Source organism: Rhinoraja longicauda, chromosome 6, assembly GCF_053455715.1.
Source record: "Rhinoraja longicauda isolate Sanriku21f chromosome 6, sRhiLon1.1, whole genome shotgun sequence".
NCBI classification, from domain to species: Eukaryota; Metazoa; Chordata; class Chondrichthyes; order Rajiformes; family Arhynchobatidae; genus Rhinoraja; species Rhinoraja longicauda.
In genome coordinates this window covers 50579231-50595983 of record NC_135958.1, presented here as the reverse complement: position 1 = coordinate 50595983, position 16753 = coordinate 50579231, and the positions used below count along the sequence as shown (strand labels likewise).

The following is a 16753-nucleotide window of genomic DNA, read 5'->3' as shown; positions in this document are numbered from 1 at the left end:
AATGGCGGTGCTGGCTCGAAGGGCCGGATGGCCTCCTCCTGCACCTATTGTCTGTTGTCTATTCTTCTAAAAAAAAATTTGTGCATCTTTTTTTTGCCAGCAACTGCTTCAACCGGCCCCAATTCTCCCGAATCATTTCCAAAAACCTTTTAAGCTCCCTTAATTGCTTTATCACTTGCCCAAATATCTCCTTGCATGAATCGGTGTTTAATTCGTGAAAAGCTTTGAGCTGTGTTTTGCAATATTTATGGTATTAGGTAACACAAAATAAATGGTTGCAAAGATAAGGATTTTGTAGGATGAAAATAGAAGTAGCAATTCTATTTGTCGGGACTGGTGTATCCAAAAAAGATGATCTTGCAGGGAATTCAGGAAGGATTTTTATCTACAACATTTAATTCAAAGTGGGACTTAAACCCAAAACCTTGTGGATGATGGGATTACTGAAATATTCTTGATTTGAGAGGATGTTTTTAGATACCATGGGATAAGGTAATGAATTTGAGGTCAGCCATGATATGATTGAGGGCTTTGGGAGAGCTTTTAACTGAAAGGAACCTCTTGACTGAAGTACTTTGTGGTTTACCTGATCTTCATACTCTTTTAATAAGAAATACAGTGCCCTCCATAATGTTTGGGACAAAGACCCATAATTTATTTATTTGCCTCTGTACTCCACAATTTGAGATTTGTAATAGAAAAAATCATGTGGTTAAAGTGCACATTGTCAGATTTTAATAAAGTGTATTTTTATGTATTTTGGTTTCACCATGTAGAAATTACAGCAGTGTTTATATATAGTCCCCCCATTTCAGGGCACCATGATGTTTGGGACACAGCAATGTCATGTAAATGAAAGTAGTCATATTTAGTATTTTGTTGCATATCCTTTGCATGCAATAACTGCTTGAATTCTGCGATTCATGGACATCATCAGTTGCTGGGTGTCTTCTCTGCCAGGCCTGTATCGCAGCCATCTTTAGCTTATGCTTGTTTTGGGGGCTAGTCCCCTTCAGTTTTCTCTTCAGCATATAAAAGGCATGCTCAATTGGGATCACATCGGGTGATTGACTTGGCCCACTCAGAAATTGACCATATTTTAGCTTTAAAAAACTCCTTTGTTGCTTTAGTAGTGTGTTTGGGATCATTGTCTTGCTGTAGAATGAACCACTGGCTAATGAGTTTTGAGGCATTTGTTTGAACTTGAGCAGATAGGATGTGTCTGTACACTTCCTTGGCCTGCCAGTTTGCAATTAATAAGCTCACCAGTGCTCTCTTTCTTCTTAATGATGTTCCAAACAGTTGATTTTGGTAAGCCTAAAGTTTGGTTGATGTCTCTAACAGTTTTATTCTTGTGGGGGGACTATGTATAAACACAGCTGTAATTTCTACATGGTGAAACCAAAATGTATAAAAATACCCATTAATAAAATCTGACAATGTGCACTTTAACCACATGTGATTTTTTTTTCTATTACAAATCTCAAATTGTGGAGTACCGAGGCAAATAAATAAATGATGAGTCTTTGTCCCAAACATTATAGAGGGCACTGTACATAGTCCCCCCATTTCAGGGCACCATAATGTTTGGGACACTTGGCTTCATTGGTGTCTGTAATTGCTCAGGTGTGTTTAATTGCCTCCTTAATGGAGGTATACGAGAGCTCTCAGCACCTAGTCTTTCCTCCAGTCTTTCCATCACCTTTGCAAACTTTTATTGCTGTTTATCAGCATGAGGACCAAAGTTGTACCAATGAAAGTCAAAGAAGCCATTATAAAACTGTCGTAATAGGCAGCCCCTTATTTTTAAGCAGTGACTCCTGGTTCTAGATTTTTGTCACATTAATAAAGATGCCCACTGCGCCACATTTAAAGACATCTCAAGATCTTGTATGTTTCAATCAAGTTCCCTCATGCTCTTTTTATTCACAAAATGTTGGAGTAACTCAGCAGGCCAGGCAGCATCTCGGGAGAGAAGGAATGGGTGACGTTTCGGGTCGAGACCCTTCTTCTTCAGAAGAAGAAGGGTCTCGACCCGAAACGTCACCCATTCCTTCTTTCCCAAGATGTTGCCTGACCTGAGTTACTCCAGCATTTTGTGACTAAATCGATTTGTACCAGCATCTGCAGTTATTTTCTTATCCCTCATGCTCTTTTGTGGGTATAAGTCTAGCTTGTCCAAACTTTCCTCAAAGGACATCCTGAGCATTTTGGGTAATAGTCTAGTAAATCCTCTCAAACTTTGTCCAGTATATTTGGACATTTTGGCGTGCGCTTGGCTAAGTAGCCAAAGGTACAAAGCTTCTATCCATGGGATTATTACTGGTCACCAAGTCAGAATTCTGCCCAAACAAATATGCACTAAATGTGTAAAATGTGCTTGTTAATTTGTCGACCTTAAAGTATGTAATAAATTAGAGGGAATAGGAGAAGGCTACTCAGTTATTTGGGCCCACTTTGCTATTCAATTAAACACTTGTAGAATGGTTGTGGCAATGGAGGGAATGCTCCAAATTCCAGTGTGGGAGATGAAAATGAATGAAAATTTAAAATGGGGATGAATTGAAGCTTGAGATGTTTTACAAATTGGTGTCACAATCTCCTGTCCAGCGTCACACACCCGAGATCACCATTCTAAAACCAATGGGGATCTAAATCCAGGATCAGTAAACCAACGGTAGTACTTTTCAATAAAAATATCAGCCTTCAATTTTCCAACTTTCGCTGGTGACGTTCTTCGAATGTTCTGCAGATTTATAATCAGTACTGTACTGATCCATGTCGTTTGGACTTAAGTGTTTCACTGAACATTTTTGCTCAGTCCGCCTGGACCTACTTGATTTCCCGGTTGCCAAACACTTTAATTCTCCTTCCCATTCCCACACTGACCTTTCTGTCCTAGGCCGCCTCCATTGTCAGAGTGAGGCTGATCACAAAATTGGAGGAACAGCATCTCGTATTTCACTTGGGCACCTTACAACCCAGTGGTATGAATGTTGATTTCTCGAACTTCAAGTAACCCCTGCACTCCCCCTCTCTCCATCCTTCCCCCACCCAAGTTGCACCAGGTTCCCGTTCTTACCTCGCAAACAGCTAACAATGGCCTGTTTCCTTTATCATCGTTACATTTTTGCATATCTTTCATTCAATTGTTCTATATCTCTATCACTCTATATCTCTTGTTTCCCTTTCCCCTGACTAGATGAAGAAGGGTCTTGATCTGAATTGTCTCCCATTCCTTCTCTCCAGAGATGCTGCCTGTCCTGAGTTACTCCAGCATTTTGCGTGGAGCTTCGGCTTAAGCCAGCATGTGCAGTTCCTTCCTACACTAACCATCAAATACCCATTTATTGTAACCCCACTCCTCTCCATATTACTTCTATACTCCTGCCACCCGCCTACACTTTGGCCAATTAACTGCTGATTTAAAATGTTGCTGGAAAACTAAACTGCATCACTTGTACAATGTTATCCTTCTTGGAATGTTAACCTTTTAAAATACTGGATTTATTCTATTGTGAATTAATAAAGACTTCTCATTGGTTATTGTTGGAAGACTGAGTTACAGCTTTATTCATTATTCCTTGAATGAGACTAGCCTCAACATTTTCTTAATTTGAGGTGGGACATCATTGGTATTATGTTTTTTTTTAAATGAGCTGTGCTTCTGGTTAAAATACTCCTAAATACTAAAAATTATGTGAAGATGCTCAAACCAATCTGTTTTTCAATTGCAGGTTGTTTTGCATGTGGAATGGAAAATGGATTCCGAGTTTATAATACTGATCCATTAAAGGAGAAGGAAAAACAAGGTGAGGCGTATCGCCAGTCAGGTAATGCAGATTCGTGATTACTTCTGCTTTTATTTTTTAAAGTAATTGACAACTTTAGTCTTAAATATAAGATCAGCTTTATTCACAAGAGGTTGACTTTGAATTCCTTCATCTGATATCCAAAATGTGAGTGGGCCTGATCAGTCATATAAAAACATTTAAGCAAGGGATGAATATTTTAGTTTAGATTTACAGCACGGAAAAAGCCCTTCGGCCCACCGAATCGACGCCCACCTGTGATTCCCATACACTACGCACGCTCGGGACAATATACAATTTTACCAAGGTAATCAAGAGTGTGGGAGGAAACTGGAGATCATGGAGAAAACCCATGCAAGTCATGGGGAGAAGTACAAACTCCATAAAGACAAGCACCCATAGTCAGAATTGAACTCTGGTGCTGTAACTCTCCTGCTGTGCTACTGTGTACGAAACCTGTCGCCATTAGCCATGATGGACTTCTCTGGAAAGCAGCAAAAAATGCTTGTTTTCTCTGTCAATGTCCTATTTTTAGTATTTTCGTATTCAGACATCCTGTACAGATCACCAATGTGGATCTCTTGCTTGTTGACATACAGAACAATAGCAAAGTGCTGCATTATTAGGCATAATCTATTAGATAAATAGTGAGCAATGTTAGGAGCCCCAAAATATCTTACAAGACATTTTGAAGCGAAATGACATTTTCGATCTCGAATGTTGATTTGCTTACCTATTGAGCACTAGAATTTGAAATGGCTAATGATAATAATGCAAGTTCTCTATGTGATAGTCCATGTGGAAGATTTGTGCAGTTTGATTGTATTTCTTGTTTTTAACTTTCAGTGTAAGATATTTATTTTCCACCTTAATACACAAGTATGAACAAATTTCACAACATAATTGGGATGATCATACATTTCTTGATTGTACCCATTTGAGCAGTTTTGCAATGTTTTATTTTGCATCAATCTATATTCAGGCAATTGTAACATTTCTTTTGCAGAATTTATGGAAGGAGGAGTTGGTCATGTGGAGATGCTTTTTCGATGTAATTATTTAGCTTTGGTTGGAGGTGGTAAGAAGCCCAAATATCCTCCCAATAAAGGTATATTATGCTCAATGTGGAAATTTGATCTTAATCCTTAAAATTAGATTGGAGGCTACATTGTGACCTTGAATCTGTTGATGTTGGAAGGCTGCTTTGTGACCTGGTTAAATGGGATGTCCTTAACTTGGATTTTCCTGTGGAGTTAGTTGTCTAATCCTGAGTTTAGAATCCAGCTATTAACAAATTATAAAATTAGGAAACAGGAAATATAAAACTACCTCGTTTGCATTAACACTACCATTACGGGTGGCATTGTGGAATAGCAGTGCTCCAATGGGCTGCAGTCTGATCCCGAGTATGTGGGATTCTGCTGGGTGCTAGGGTTTTATTCCACATCCACAGTGTAAATGACTTTCAGTAAGCCAAGTCCAAAAGAATCTTACTGGAAGTTGATAGACATGTGAGAAAGAATAAGTAGCAAGCTACAGGGAAATATGGGAGCAGAGATGGGACTGAGCGGAGATGGGATTTCTCTACTTGGGGTTGGCATAGGATACAGTGGTTCCACTGGCCACCTCTTGTTGTGATTACTTTACAATCTACCCCATCAGGGCTGATATATCAATATGAACATCCATTCAAGGCTGAGGTAATATTCTCCATGAAGTGAATTTACAAAAGGTCCCCAAAATGTTTCCTGAGATTTTTAAAAACGTATCTGTTCAGACTTATTTTGAGTCATAACATCTCAAGATGATTCGGCTTTGAGATCATCCTGCGTTGCTCAACATTGAGTGGCATAAATAACTCTTAATGGTGAGGTGGTGTGTGAAAAATGGTTTGATCTATTTATTTTCTTTAATGAATTGGAAAGAACAGGTAATTTGATATTTTCCATGATATTTCAGTTATGGAATTATCATTTTGAAACACTTTTGTGAGAGTGCACTGGGCAAATTAAAATAAATTCAACATTGGAAATTATTTATCGATTAATTATGGAACTGCAATGACAGATAACTAATTTAGTTCAATGGTTCTTTATTATATGCACCTAGGAAATTCTTTTTTTTTTGCATACAGTTCAGTAAGATCATTACCATATATAAGTGCAATCCCCAATTAAGTAAACAATGTATAGAAACAGACTGAGTCCATGTGCAAGAGTCACCAAGTTTTGGTGCCATTTTCAAATTTCCAGCTGCAGGCTGGCCATAAAGGCCCGTTGCAGGCATTGCCTCCATCCAGATCGCCAGATCTTCTCTTCTCTATCTTCAGATAGTCCCTCTCCTTACCCAGCCACTATCAGACTTTGTGCCACCTCCTGCAGCTGATCTGGAGGGCGCAGAAGTAAGACCCCTGGTTATTCTTGCTGGCCCTTTGTTCTTGCGTCCGCTGCCATTGCCGACTCCCTCCACCTCTTCTCTGATTCTCAGGCGGCTTGACAGGACTTCTGCCCGTGTGCGGCTCAATTTAAAAAAAAAATCATAGCCATTACAATCTTACGGAATTAAATTTAAGACTTTAAATTAGCTACAATTAGCAGGTTGTCATCAAGAATCAGCTCACCAGACTTAATTTGTTCTCTGTTTTATAACTAAGTCAAGGTATGTGGTTCTAATTTCAACTGAACAGTTAAACCTCAAATGTTGCACTTAACCTCATCATGAACCTCATGGGTTTAAATGATTGTCAAAACAATCTGCTGGCATCTGGAAACTGGAGTGCATCTAGCAGCGTTCGCTTTGGTTAGACATCCATGGCCAAATGTAATCAGAATGACTGTGCACTGCAAGCTGCAGGAAACAAGAGATTATAAACATTTATAATGAAACCGAGCAGCTGAGACTTGAATGACTTAATGCTGCAGTCTCATTCAGTTATGTAATACAAAGAGGAGGTAGTGAATTAGAATAGATAAATTCAGTGTCAAGTTAATTACAGGGTAAAGATAATATTAAAGTGAATTAGAATAGATAAATTCAGTGTCAAGTTAATTACAGGGTAAAGATAATATTAAATTATGAACACAAATTCTGAAATGTATTGCTTTTATAATAAAATCAAAAGCCATTAAAATCTGTAGGAAATAAACTCAAGACTTCAATTAGCAGATTATCAAAAGAATCAACCCATCCAGACTTAAAGTACAAAGTACTTTAGTGTAAGATACTGGAAGTAAGCAGATTGTGCAGCATCTACATAGAAGAATGTAAAGAAAGAATGAAAAAGAAAATTTGTGCATGGGGTGAAAGCAGGAACAATTAAATGACAAGGATAAACAATGTGGTGAGAAATAACAGTGGGGTCCAGTGTTTATTTATCTGGACTGCACATCCCATTGTTTCACTCCAGGCCAGTTCAAGCTTTAAATACAAAGTTTAGCTGGCTCTATTTTTTGCACTGCTCAATGCCTTTTAATAGTAAAGGTTCTGTTTGTGTGAATTTATGTTGTACTTGAATGCAACTTCACAATTTCCACATTTAATCATGTATCAGCTTCTGTCTGAAAGTGCTTTTGTATCCACACGACGGATTTAGTAGGGGAGAGTGCCCTACAATTATTTTGATGGCCAATTCATGCTTTAATGTTTATCCAAAACTATCATTTATACTTGGTTATACACCTGGCAGTGCATTTTTGCTTAAATTTACTCTGCAGAGAAGTCAGAATTAAGTTAGGTTGAATCTTCTGTAAAGACTGAAAGGCTCTCTAAAAAATTTTTTTAATGCATTTTGTAGAATTTGTCATTTTGAGAGAAAATTATGAATTGGCATGTTGTTTTGCAGTGATGATCTGGGATGATTTAAAGAAGAAAACTGTTATTGAAATTGAGTTTTCTACAGAGGTCAAAGCTGTTAAACTGCGGAGAGACAGGTAACTCTTGGAAATTAATCACCGTTGGAATTTAGTCCCTTGCTTTAATATTTCAATATGCATTGCAAATATAAAATTCCTAGTTTAATTGATTATTAAAGAAGACAATGCTCCATTTCCAGCCAACGTTTTGCATTTTTATTTCGCTGGATCACAAGCTAAGATGAAGAGAATTGGAGCTGATAAGCACTGTCCACATTCACCAATGCGAACACATGGACAAAAACCATGGCATTACTATATCTTTTGTATGGGCTTGTTTTTTGCTGACCTTCACTACCTGAGGCCTTTCAGAATTAAATAAGTTTTGAAAATTCTTGTGCATCGTACAAGTTGTTTTCTATAGTTAAAATTACTTCTAAATTGTAATTAACTAATGAACACAGAACTTCATTTTCACCTAAGAATATGCACATTTGTCAAAAATGTGGTAGTTTGCAATTACGTACCCATTCTGCAAATTTATTAATGCTCACTTGAACTTTGTAGATTTTCCTGGTTTTAACTACTGTGTAGTGATAACAGTTTTTCATCTACGTTGGGAGTCAGATTGTAAAGGGGGTTTAGAAGACAATGGAATGCAGGTTCAAATTGATTCTTAGGCTTTAACAGAGCTAGTAAATTACTTGCTTGTCAGCTAATGAGTCTGTGGATTCTGCTCTTGTTCTAGCTCTCAGATGCCCATGTTAAGTATTTTTGTTCAGAACTACCACATTACTCAAGGTTAATTGGATATGAGAGGAGGCATGAGGGGCTGACTTATTTAAAATGCATGTAATTGCTAACTTAGAAATAGGAAATCTCATTAGTTTGCAAGTTTGTGATTACCTAAAGATCCTAAAGGTGGGTCAGGTGCCTTGTGAGCTCCTGACGTTTGGCTTACTTTGCTTAAAAATTGTGGTATTACTCAAATCATTTCTAAAAAGGTTTGTTAATAAGGACTGGTCAATGTGGATTTGCATCGGGAAAGGTGTCAAACCAACAATTGAATATTTTGAAGCGATGACAAGGGAGAGAGGTAATGGGAGAAAATGGATTCAGTGTAGTTTGTGTTAATGTAAGCGTGAATTTTGCCAGGATCTGACTGCGGCTGAGTCAATAAAGTAAAAGCTCATGGGATCCAAGGGCGAGTGTTATGTTAGGATCTAATTTTTAAATCAGGGAGAAGACTTCATTCTCCGGAAAGAACAAAATGCTTTTGTCATTTGGGCAGAAAAATGGCAAATGAAAATTTAATCCAGAAAGGTGAGAGGTAATGATTTGGGGGGGGGGGGGGGGGGGCAGCACGGAATGGAATACCCACTGAATGGTAGATTATTGAGTGGTGTGAAGTAACTAGAAAGTTTTGGAGTGTATGTCCACTAATCCTTCAATTGCAGTACAGGTCAGTAAGGTAGTGTAAGAGGTATGTTTTCTTTTCCCGAGAGAATATAAGAGGATGAGGGGTTAACTACATTTTCTACTTGAGCTTTTGGAAAGCCTTGGGTACTATTTTAATTCATTACTTCTCTCTCAATCCCACCACCAACTCTACTCCCCTTGTTACAGGATTGTGGTTGTTCTGGACTCCATGATTAAAGTCTTCACATTTACTCACAATCCACATCAACTCCATGTCTTTGAAACATGCTACAACCCAAAAGGTAAGTTGTATTTATTCACAAAATGCTGGAGTAACTCAGCAGGTCAGGCAGCATCTCGGGAGAGAAGGAATGGGTGACGTTTCGGGTCGAGACCCTTCTTCAGACTGATGTCGGGGGTGGGACAAAGGAAGGATATAGGTGGGGACAGGAAGATAGAGGGAGATCTGGGAAGGAGGAGGGGAAGGGAGGGACAGAGGAGCTATCTGAAGTTGTATTTGTCAGGGTAGATGATCAGTGCTGCTCTGTTTTTCTGCTATTGACAATGATCACAAGGCTTGCGTCAGAAATTTGGTGACTTTTTTTTATTTGTGGGTAAATGTTGAATTCTTTATTGCCACTACACATTCTTGGTGTTCAGCAAACTTCAACAATTTGTGTTACATATTCAGAAAACTTCAAATATAGGTATAGTTTTTGGTATTACTTAGAACAGTACAGCACAGGAACAGGCCCTTCGGCCCATAGTATATGTGCCGAACATGCCTAGCTGAACTGATTTCAACTGCCCTCACATGATCAATATCCCTCTGTTCTCTGCACTTCATGTGCCTATCTGAAAGCCTGTAAAATGCCACTATCGTATCTGCCTCCACCACCACCCCATATAATGTGTTCCAGGCCCAACCACCCTCAGTGTGTAAAAAATAAATAAAAAATTGCCCTGCACATCTCCATTAAAGTTTCCCCCTCTCACCTAATAGCTTTGCCCTCTAGTGTTAAACATTTCTATCTGGGGGGGGGGGTCTACCTGGCTGTAGGCCCTTTGTAACTTTATATGGGGGTCTACCTGGCTGTAGACCCTTTGTAACTTTATATATCTCCATAAAGTATTTCCTCAACCTCTGACATTCCAGAGAAAATTATCCATGTCTATCCAACCTCTCCCAGTAGCTGAAACCTTCTAGTCCAGGAGCATTCTGGTAAACCTCCTCTGCACTCTCCAAAGCTTCCACATCTTTCCTGCAAGGGGGCGACCAGAACAGCATGCAATACTCCAAATGTGGCCGAACCAAAGTCCTGTAGAGCGGCATCATGAAGTGTGTGTGTAAAAAGCAAAACTGCTGTGCACAGGCTAGCTCAATAGTAAATCTGACTGACAAGGACACATGTAAAATCGAGGGCTGCTAATGAAGTGCACATTTAGTAGAAACACACTTTTGGTAATAGCAGCAAAATGAAGTGAGTGCACAAATTAACAGTCAATTCAATTTATTTCTGCACTCAAATCATGTTATCTATAATTGAAGTGATTTGGAAAAAATGTATACTCTTGATGAGATGACATGTGCAATTGTGTATTTTGCTTCCGATATTTCATTTCCATCTTGAAGGGCTAAGTTATGAGTAACATAGAAACATACAAAATAGGTGCAGGAGGAAGCCATTTGGCCCTTCGAGCCAGCACCGCCATTCATTGTGATCATGGCTGATCATCTGCAAACAGTAACCCATGCCTGCCTTCTCCCCATATCCCTTGATTCCACTAGCCCCTAGAGCTCTATCTAACTCTCTTTTAAATTAATCCAGTGAATTGGCCTCCACTGCCTTCTGTGGCAGAGAATTCCACAAATTCACAACTCTCTGGGTGAAAAAGTTTCTTCTCACCTCAGTTTTAAATGGCCTCCCCATTATTCTTAGACTGTGTCCCCTGGTTCTGGACTCTCCCAACATTGTTATAATGTTGTAAATGTCATAAACAACGTCTGTCCAGTGAATTAGTACTCCCCATGTTGAAAGCCACATAGCTGAAACATCGAGGACAGTGAAGCACATCCTGGGTGGGTGAATGTCACTATGAGCTTTAAAAGTGGCTTGATCGTATGGATCATAACTAAGCTGACAAATGAGTCCAGTAGGAGAGAGAATTAAGCCAATGTTTATGGAACAGATTCCCCATTTAGGTTATGTAGGAAAGAAAACTGCAGATGCTGGCTTAAATCGAAGGTAGACACAAAATGCTGGAGCAATTCAGCGGGTCAGGCAGCATTTCTGGAAAGAAGGAATGGGTGACGTTTTGGGTCGAGACCCTTCAGTCTGAAGAAGGGCCTCGACCCGAAACGTCACCCATTCCTTCTCTCCAGAGGCGCTGCCTGACCTGCTGAGTTACTCCAGCATTTTGTGCCTTTCCCATTTTAGTCAAGTACCCAGTTGCCCATGAAGAGGGCTTTGCAGTATTGGAGAAAGAAGAAACTGCAGTTGATGGTTAATACACAAGTACCCAAAGTTCTGGAGTAACTCGGCCGGTCAGGCAGTATCACTGGAGGATTGGCTTGTCAAGGTGTCCATTGACAGGGTCAATGCTACGTTGTGTTCTATTTTTACGGCAGGGTGTCAATGGATCGTCAGCGTCAACAGAAGTACATTTCACCATCATCCCTGACTTGCTCTGACATTTTAATTCTGGCATTGCAATCATGTTGGGACCGACCCTGGATTTATGAAGCGTGGTCAAGTGCATACCTAGAGCAGCACACGGGGTACTGAGTAAAAATGAAGACCAGTCTGAGACACTGCCATAGTTATACGGCACAGAATCAAGCTCTTTGGCCCACCATGTGTATGGCTGGTGCCTAACTAAACTACTTTTTTTAATCTAACGTTTGGTCCGACCCAAAGTGCTGGAGTAACAGGCAGCATCTCCAGAGAGGAGTGGGTAACGTTTCGGGTCGAGACCCTTCTGAAGAAGGGTCTCAACCCGAAACGTCACACATTCCTTCTCTCCAGAGATGCTGCATGTCCCACTGAGTTAGTCCAGCATTTTGTGTCTACCTTCGATTTAAACTAGTGTCCGCAGTTCTTTCCTACACATTTGGCCCGACACGCTGAGTTACTCCAGCTTTTTGTGTCTATCTTCGGTTTAAACCAGCATGTACACCACCGATCAGCCAAAACATTATGACCATTGACAGGTGAAGTGAATAACATTGGTTATCTTGTTACAATGGCACCTCTCAAGGGGTCGGATATATTAAGTAGCAAGTGAACAGTCAGTTCTTCAAGTTGATGTGTTGGATGCAGGAGAAATGGGCAGGAATAAAGACCTGAGCGACTTTGACAAGGGCCAAATTTGACACGTGTCACCTACCTAAACATCGTTGCAGACTAGGTACACCCCTTCATGGCAATGGTATTCCCTGATGGCAGTGGACTCTTTCAGCAGGATAATGCGCCCTGCCACACTGCATACATTGTTCGGGAATGGTTTGAGGAACATGATGAAGTGTTCACGGTGTTGCCCAGGCCTCCAGTCCGATTGAGCATCTGTGGGATGTGCTGGATCGACAAGTCCGATCCATGGCGGCTCCCCCTCGCAACTTACAGGAGTTGAAGGATTTGCTGCTAATGTTTTGGTGCCAGAAACCACAGGACACCTTCAGGGGTTTTGGCAGCACACGGAGGACCAACAGCATATTAGGCAGGTGGTCATAATGTTTTGGCTGATCGGTGTAATTCTATATGGAAAAAGAAAGAGTTGTAGACTCTTCAAGATTCTTGGTTCATGTTTTCCCAGTTTTGATGAAGTCTTTAACCTGAAACAAACTCTTTTTCTTTCTGCAGATACTAGGTGTCTGCTGGGGGGGGGGGTCTGTTTTGACACTCTCCTGAGCTGCCTGCCATTTGTTACAAGCAGTCAAACTTGAAAATTGGTGAACATTTGTAGCTGCGCAAGATGCCCTCACCTTCCTCCAGGACCTGGACCTTTATAAATAAGTTATTCCATGGTCAAACAATGAGAAAAAAAAAGTTTTGAATTCAGGCTAAACCTCTACGGCTTGAGTGTAACACGCATTAAAAACCTTGAATGTTTGAGTCTCGAGGACTGATTAACTGCAATCTTGTTCTTTTGTCTCCTTTTTTCAGGATTGTGTGTCCTTTGTCCAAACAGCAACAATTCACTTCTCGCATTTCCAGGAACCCATACTGGGCATGTGCAAATCGTAGACTTGGCCAGCACTGAAAAGCCGCCAGTTGACATACCTGCACATGAAGGAGCTTTGTGCTGCATTGCTTTAAACCTTCAGGGAACTCGCATTGCCACAGCTTCAGAAAAGGTTAGTGTGGACATTGAGGGAAGATATTTAGTTTTTTTAGCTTGTTGATGGGGCCACAGTCTTTGAATAAAGGAGAGGCCATTTAAAACTGAGGTGAGAAAAAACTTTTTCACCCAGAGAGTTGTGAATTTGTGGAATTCTCTGCCACAGAGGGCAGTGGAGGCCAAATCACTGGATGGATTTAAGAGAGTGTTAGAGCTTTGGGGGCTAGTGAAATCAAGGGATATGGGGAGAAGGCAGGCACGGGTTATTGATTGGGGATGATCAGCCATGATCACAATGAATGGCGGTGCTGGCTCGAAGGGCCGAATGGCCTCCTCCTACACCTATTTTCTATGTTTCTATGAATATTGTTTTGCTTCTCCAGTCGAATAAGCACCTTTATTAATTGAGCTTGATTTTACAATTATTTCCTAGATGGTGGGGATAATTTAACAGCTTGTGCGTTTATTATTGTCTATTTAGTAAAATTCTCTTATCAAATAACTAAAGTTTAAAGATATTTAATAAAGGTGCTTAAACCCTGGTGCTGAGGGTCAACAGGGAGAGTGAGTTCTGGCCGAGGCGTAGTGGTGGGGGACTTGATAGTCCTAACGGGCAAGTTTGCTAATGCTACACGGGAGGGTTTAAACTAGATTGGCAGGGAGTGGGATCTCATACAGGACTGAAGCACATGAGAGGCTAGAAGTGGTATGGACGGTGGTGTGGGAAAGGTTAGTGGACAGAATAGGCAGGTGAAAGGCGGAGAGTGAGGGTTAAACTGCACGTATTTTAATACAAGGGGCCTGACAGGTAAGGCAGAAGAGCTTAGGGCATGGATAGGTACGAGTGACTGGGACGTTGTAGCCATGACTGAAACCTGGTTAAGGGAGGGGCAGGACTGGCAGCTCAATGTTCCGGGGTACAGGAGCTTTAGGAGAGACAGGGGTGAGGGAAAAAGAGGAGGGGGTTGCATTGTTGGTTAAGGAGGATGTCACGGCAGTGATCATAGGTTTGTCCAGTGAGGCTACATAGGGTGGAGCTGAGGAACAAAAAAGGGATGGTCACCTTGTTGGGGGTGTACTACAGACCCCCGAATAGTCAAAGGGAATTAGAAGAACAAATGTGCCGGGAGATTACAGACAGCTGCAGGTCAAATAAGGTTGTTGTAGTTGGGGATTTTAACTTTCCCAATGTAGACTGGGTTTAATGGGGTGTGATTCCTCAAAAGTGTTCAGGGGAGTTTTCTTAAACAGTATGCAGAGGCCCCAACATGTGTGGATCTGGTATTGGGAAATTGGGAAGGGCAAGTTAATGGAGTGTTTGTGGAGGAGCATTTTGGGACCAGTGACCACAGTTTGATTAGGTTTAACATAGTTATGGATAGAGATGGAGAGGGTCCATGTGTTAAAATGCTCAAGTGGGGTAAGGCCAACTTTGAGGGATGAGAGAAGGTCTCGCTCAAGTTGACTGGAGCAGGTTATTTGAGGCACATTGGCCAAACGGGATGTTTTAAAAGTGTGCTGACGAAAGCGGACGGATATGTACGTCCCTGTTAAAGTTAAGGGCAAAGCAGGCAAACGTAAGGAAGCTTGGATGAAGAAGGAAATTGAGGCGTTGATCAAAAACAAGAAGGATACATTAGACAGGTATTGGCAACTGGGATCGTGCATCCCTGGAGGAGTTTCGGGAACTATGGAGCAAACTGAAAAAGGAGATCAGAAGGGCAAAAAGGGGCCAGGAGATAGCTCTGGTGGGTAGCATGAAGGACAATCCCAAAATATTTCATAAATACACAAGGGGGAAAAAAGGTAACTAGAGAGAGTGTGGGACCTCTCAGGAATCAAAGCGGCCACCTCTTTGTGGAGCTACAGGAGATGAGCAAGGTCCTCAATGAGTATTTCTCCTCTGTATTTACCGAGGAGAAAGTAGGACGGAGGAACTTGGGGCAGTCAATGGAAGTGCCTTGAGAGCAGTCAGTTTTACCATCTAAGAAGTACTGAAGGTACTGTCGTGTATGAAGGTGGACAAACCTCCAGGGCCTGATCAGATGTATCCGAGGACATTGCAGGAAACTAGAGAGGAAATTACTGGAACCCTGGTTGAAATTTACGAGTCGTCCTTAAATACAGGAGAGGTGCCGGAAGACTGGAGGGTAGCAAATGTTGTTCCTCTTTTCAAGAAGGACATCACGGAAAATGATGGGAACTATAGTCCAGTGAGCTTAACATCTGTAGTTTGAAAGTTACTAGAGAGTATTCTGAGGGCTAGGATATACAGGCATTTGGATGGGCAAGGGCTGATTAGGGATAGTCAGCATGGTTTTGTACGTGGGAGGTTGTGTCTCACAAATCTGATTTTTTTTGAAGATGTGACCAAAAAGGTTGATGAGGGCAGCGCTGTAGATGTTGTGTACATGGATTTCAGTAAGGCATTCAGCAAGGTTCCACATGGTAGGCTGCTCTGGAAGGTTAGATTGCATGGGATCCAAGGAGAGATAGCTGAATGGCAAGCAAATTGGCTCCATGGAAGGAAGCCGAGGGTGATGGTGGAAGGTTGCTTCTCAGACTGGAGGCCTGTGACTTGTGATGTGCCTCAGGGTTCAGTGCTGGGCCCGTTACTGTTTGTCATCTACTTCAATGATTTGGATGAGAACATACAGGGCAAGATGAGCAAGTTTGCTGATGAGACAAAAGTGAGTGGTTTTGCAGATAGTGAAGATGGTTGTGAACCATTGCAGCAGGATCTGGATCGATTGGCCAGGTGGGCGGAGGAATGGTTGATGGAATTTAATACCGAGAAGTGTGAGGTGTGCATTTTGGGACATCGAACAAGGGCAGGACCTACACAGTAAAGGGTAGGCCTCTGGGTAGTGTTGTAGAGCAGAGGGATCGAGGAGTACAGGTGCATGGTTCTTTGAAGATCGAGTTGCAGGTGGATAAGGTGGTCAAAAAGACCAACGTTTTATGCAACTGCAACATGACCTCCCAACGTCTATACTCAATACTGTGACTAATGAGTGCCAGTTGCATAAGACGTTGGTGAGACTGCATATAGAATATTGTGCTCAGTTCTGGGCACCATGTTATAGGAAAGATATTGTCGAGCTTGAAAGGGTTCAGAAAAGATTTACAAGGATGTTGCCAGGACTCGAGGATGTGAGCTATAGGGAGATGTTGAGTAGGCTGGGTCTCTATTCCATGGAGCGCAGGAGCATGAGGGATGATCTTATAGAGGTGTACAAAATCATGAGAGGAATAGATTGGATAGATGCACAGTCTCTTGCCCAGCATAGGGGAATCGAGGGCCAGAGGACATGGGTTCAAGGTGAAGGGAAA

The 16753-nt window shown here is 41.3% G+C and overlaps 1 protein-coding gene across 2 annotated transcripts in view; it reads left to right on the top strand.

Moving 5' to 3' along the window:
- wdr45b (WD repeat domain 45B) overlaps window positions 1-16753 on the top strand; it is a 42888-nt gene that overhangs the window by 15625 nt on the left and 10510 nt on the right. Inside the window, exons 2-6 of one of the 2 annotated variants that reach the window (XM_078400948.1) lie at window positions 3738-3812; window positions 4819-4920; window positions 7654-7741; window positions 9290-9384; window positions 13246-13436. In XM_078400948.1, coding sequence (XP_078257074.1) covers window positions 3738-3812; window positions 4819-4920; window positions 7654-7741; window positions 9290-9384; window positions 13246-13436 — 551 coding nt within the window. Of the gene's footprint in view, window positions 1-3737; window positions 3834-4818; window positions 4921-7653; window positions 7742-9289; window positions 9385-13245; window positions 13437-16753 lie in introns of both variants that reach the window. The other variant, XM_078400947.1, reaches the window with a different exon arrangement.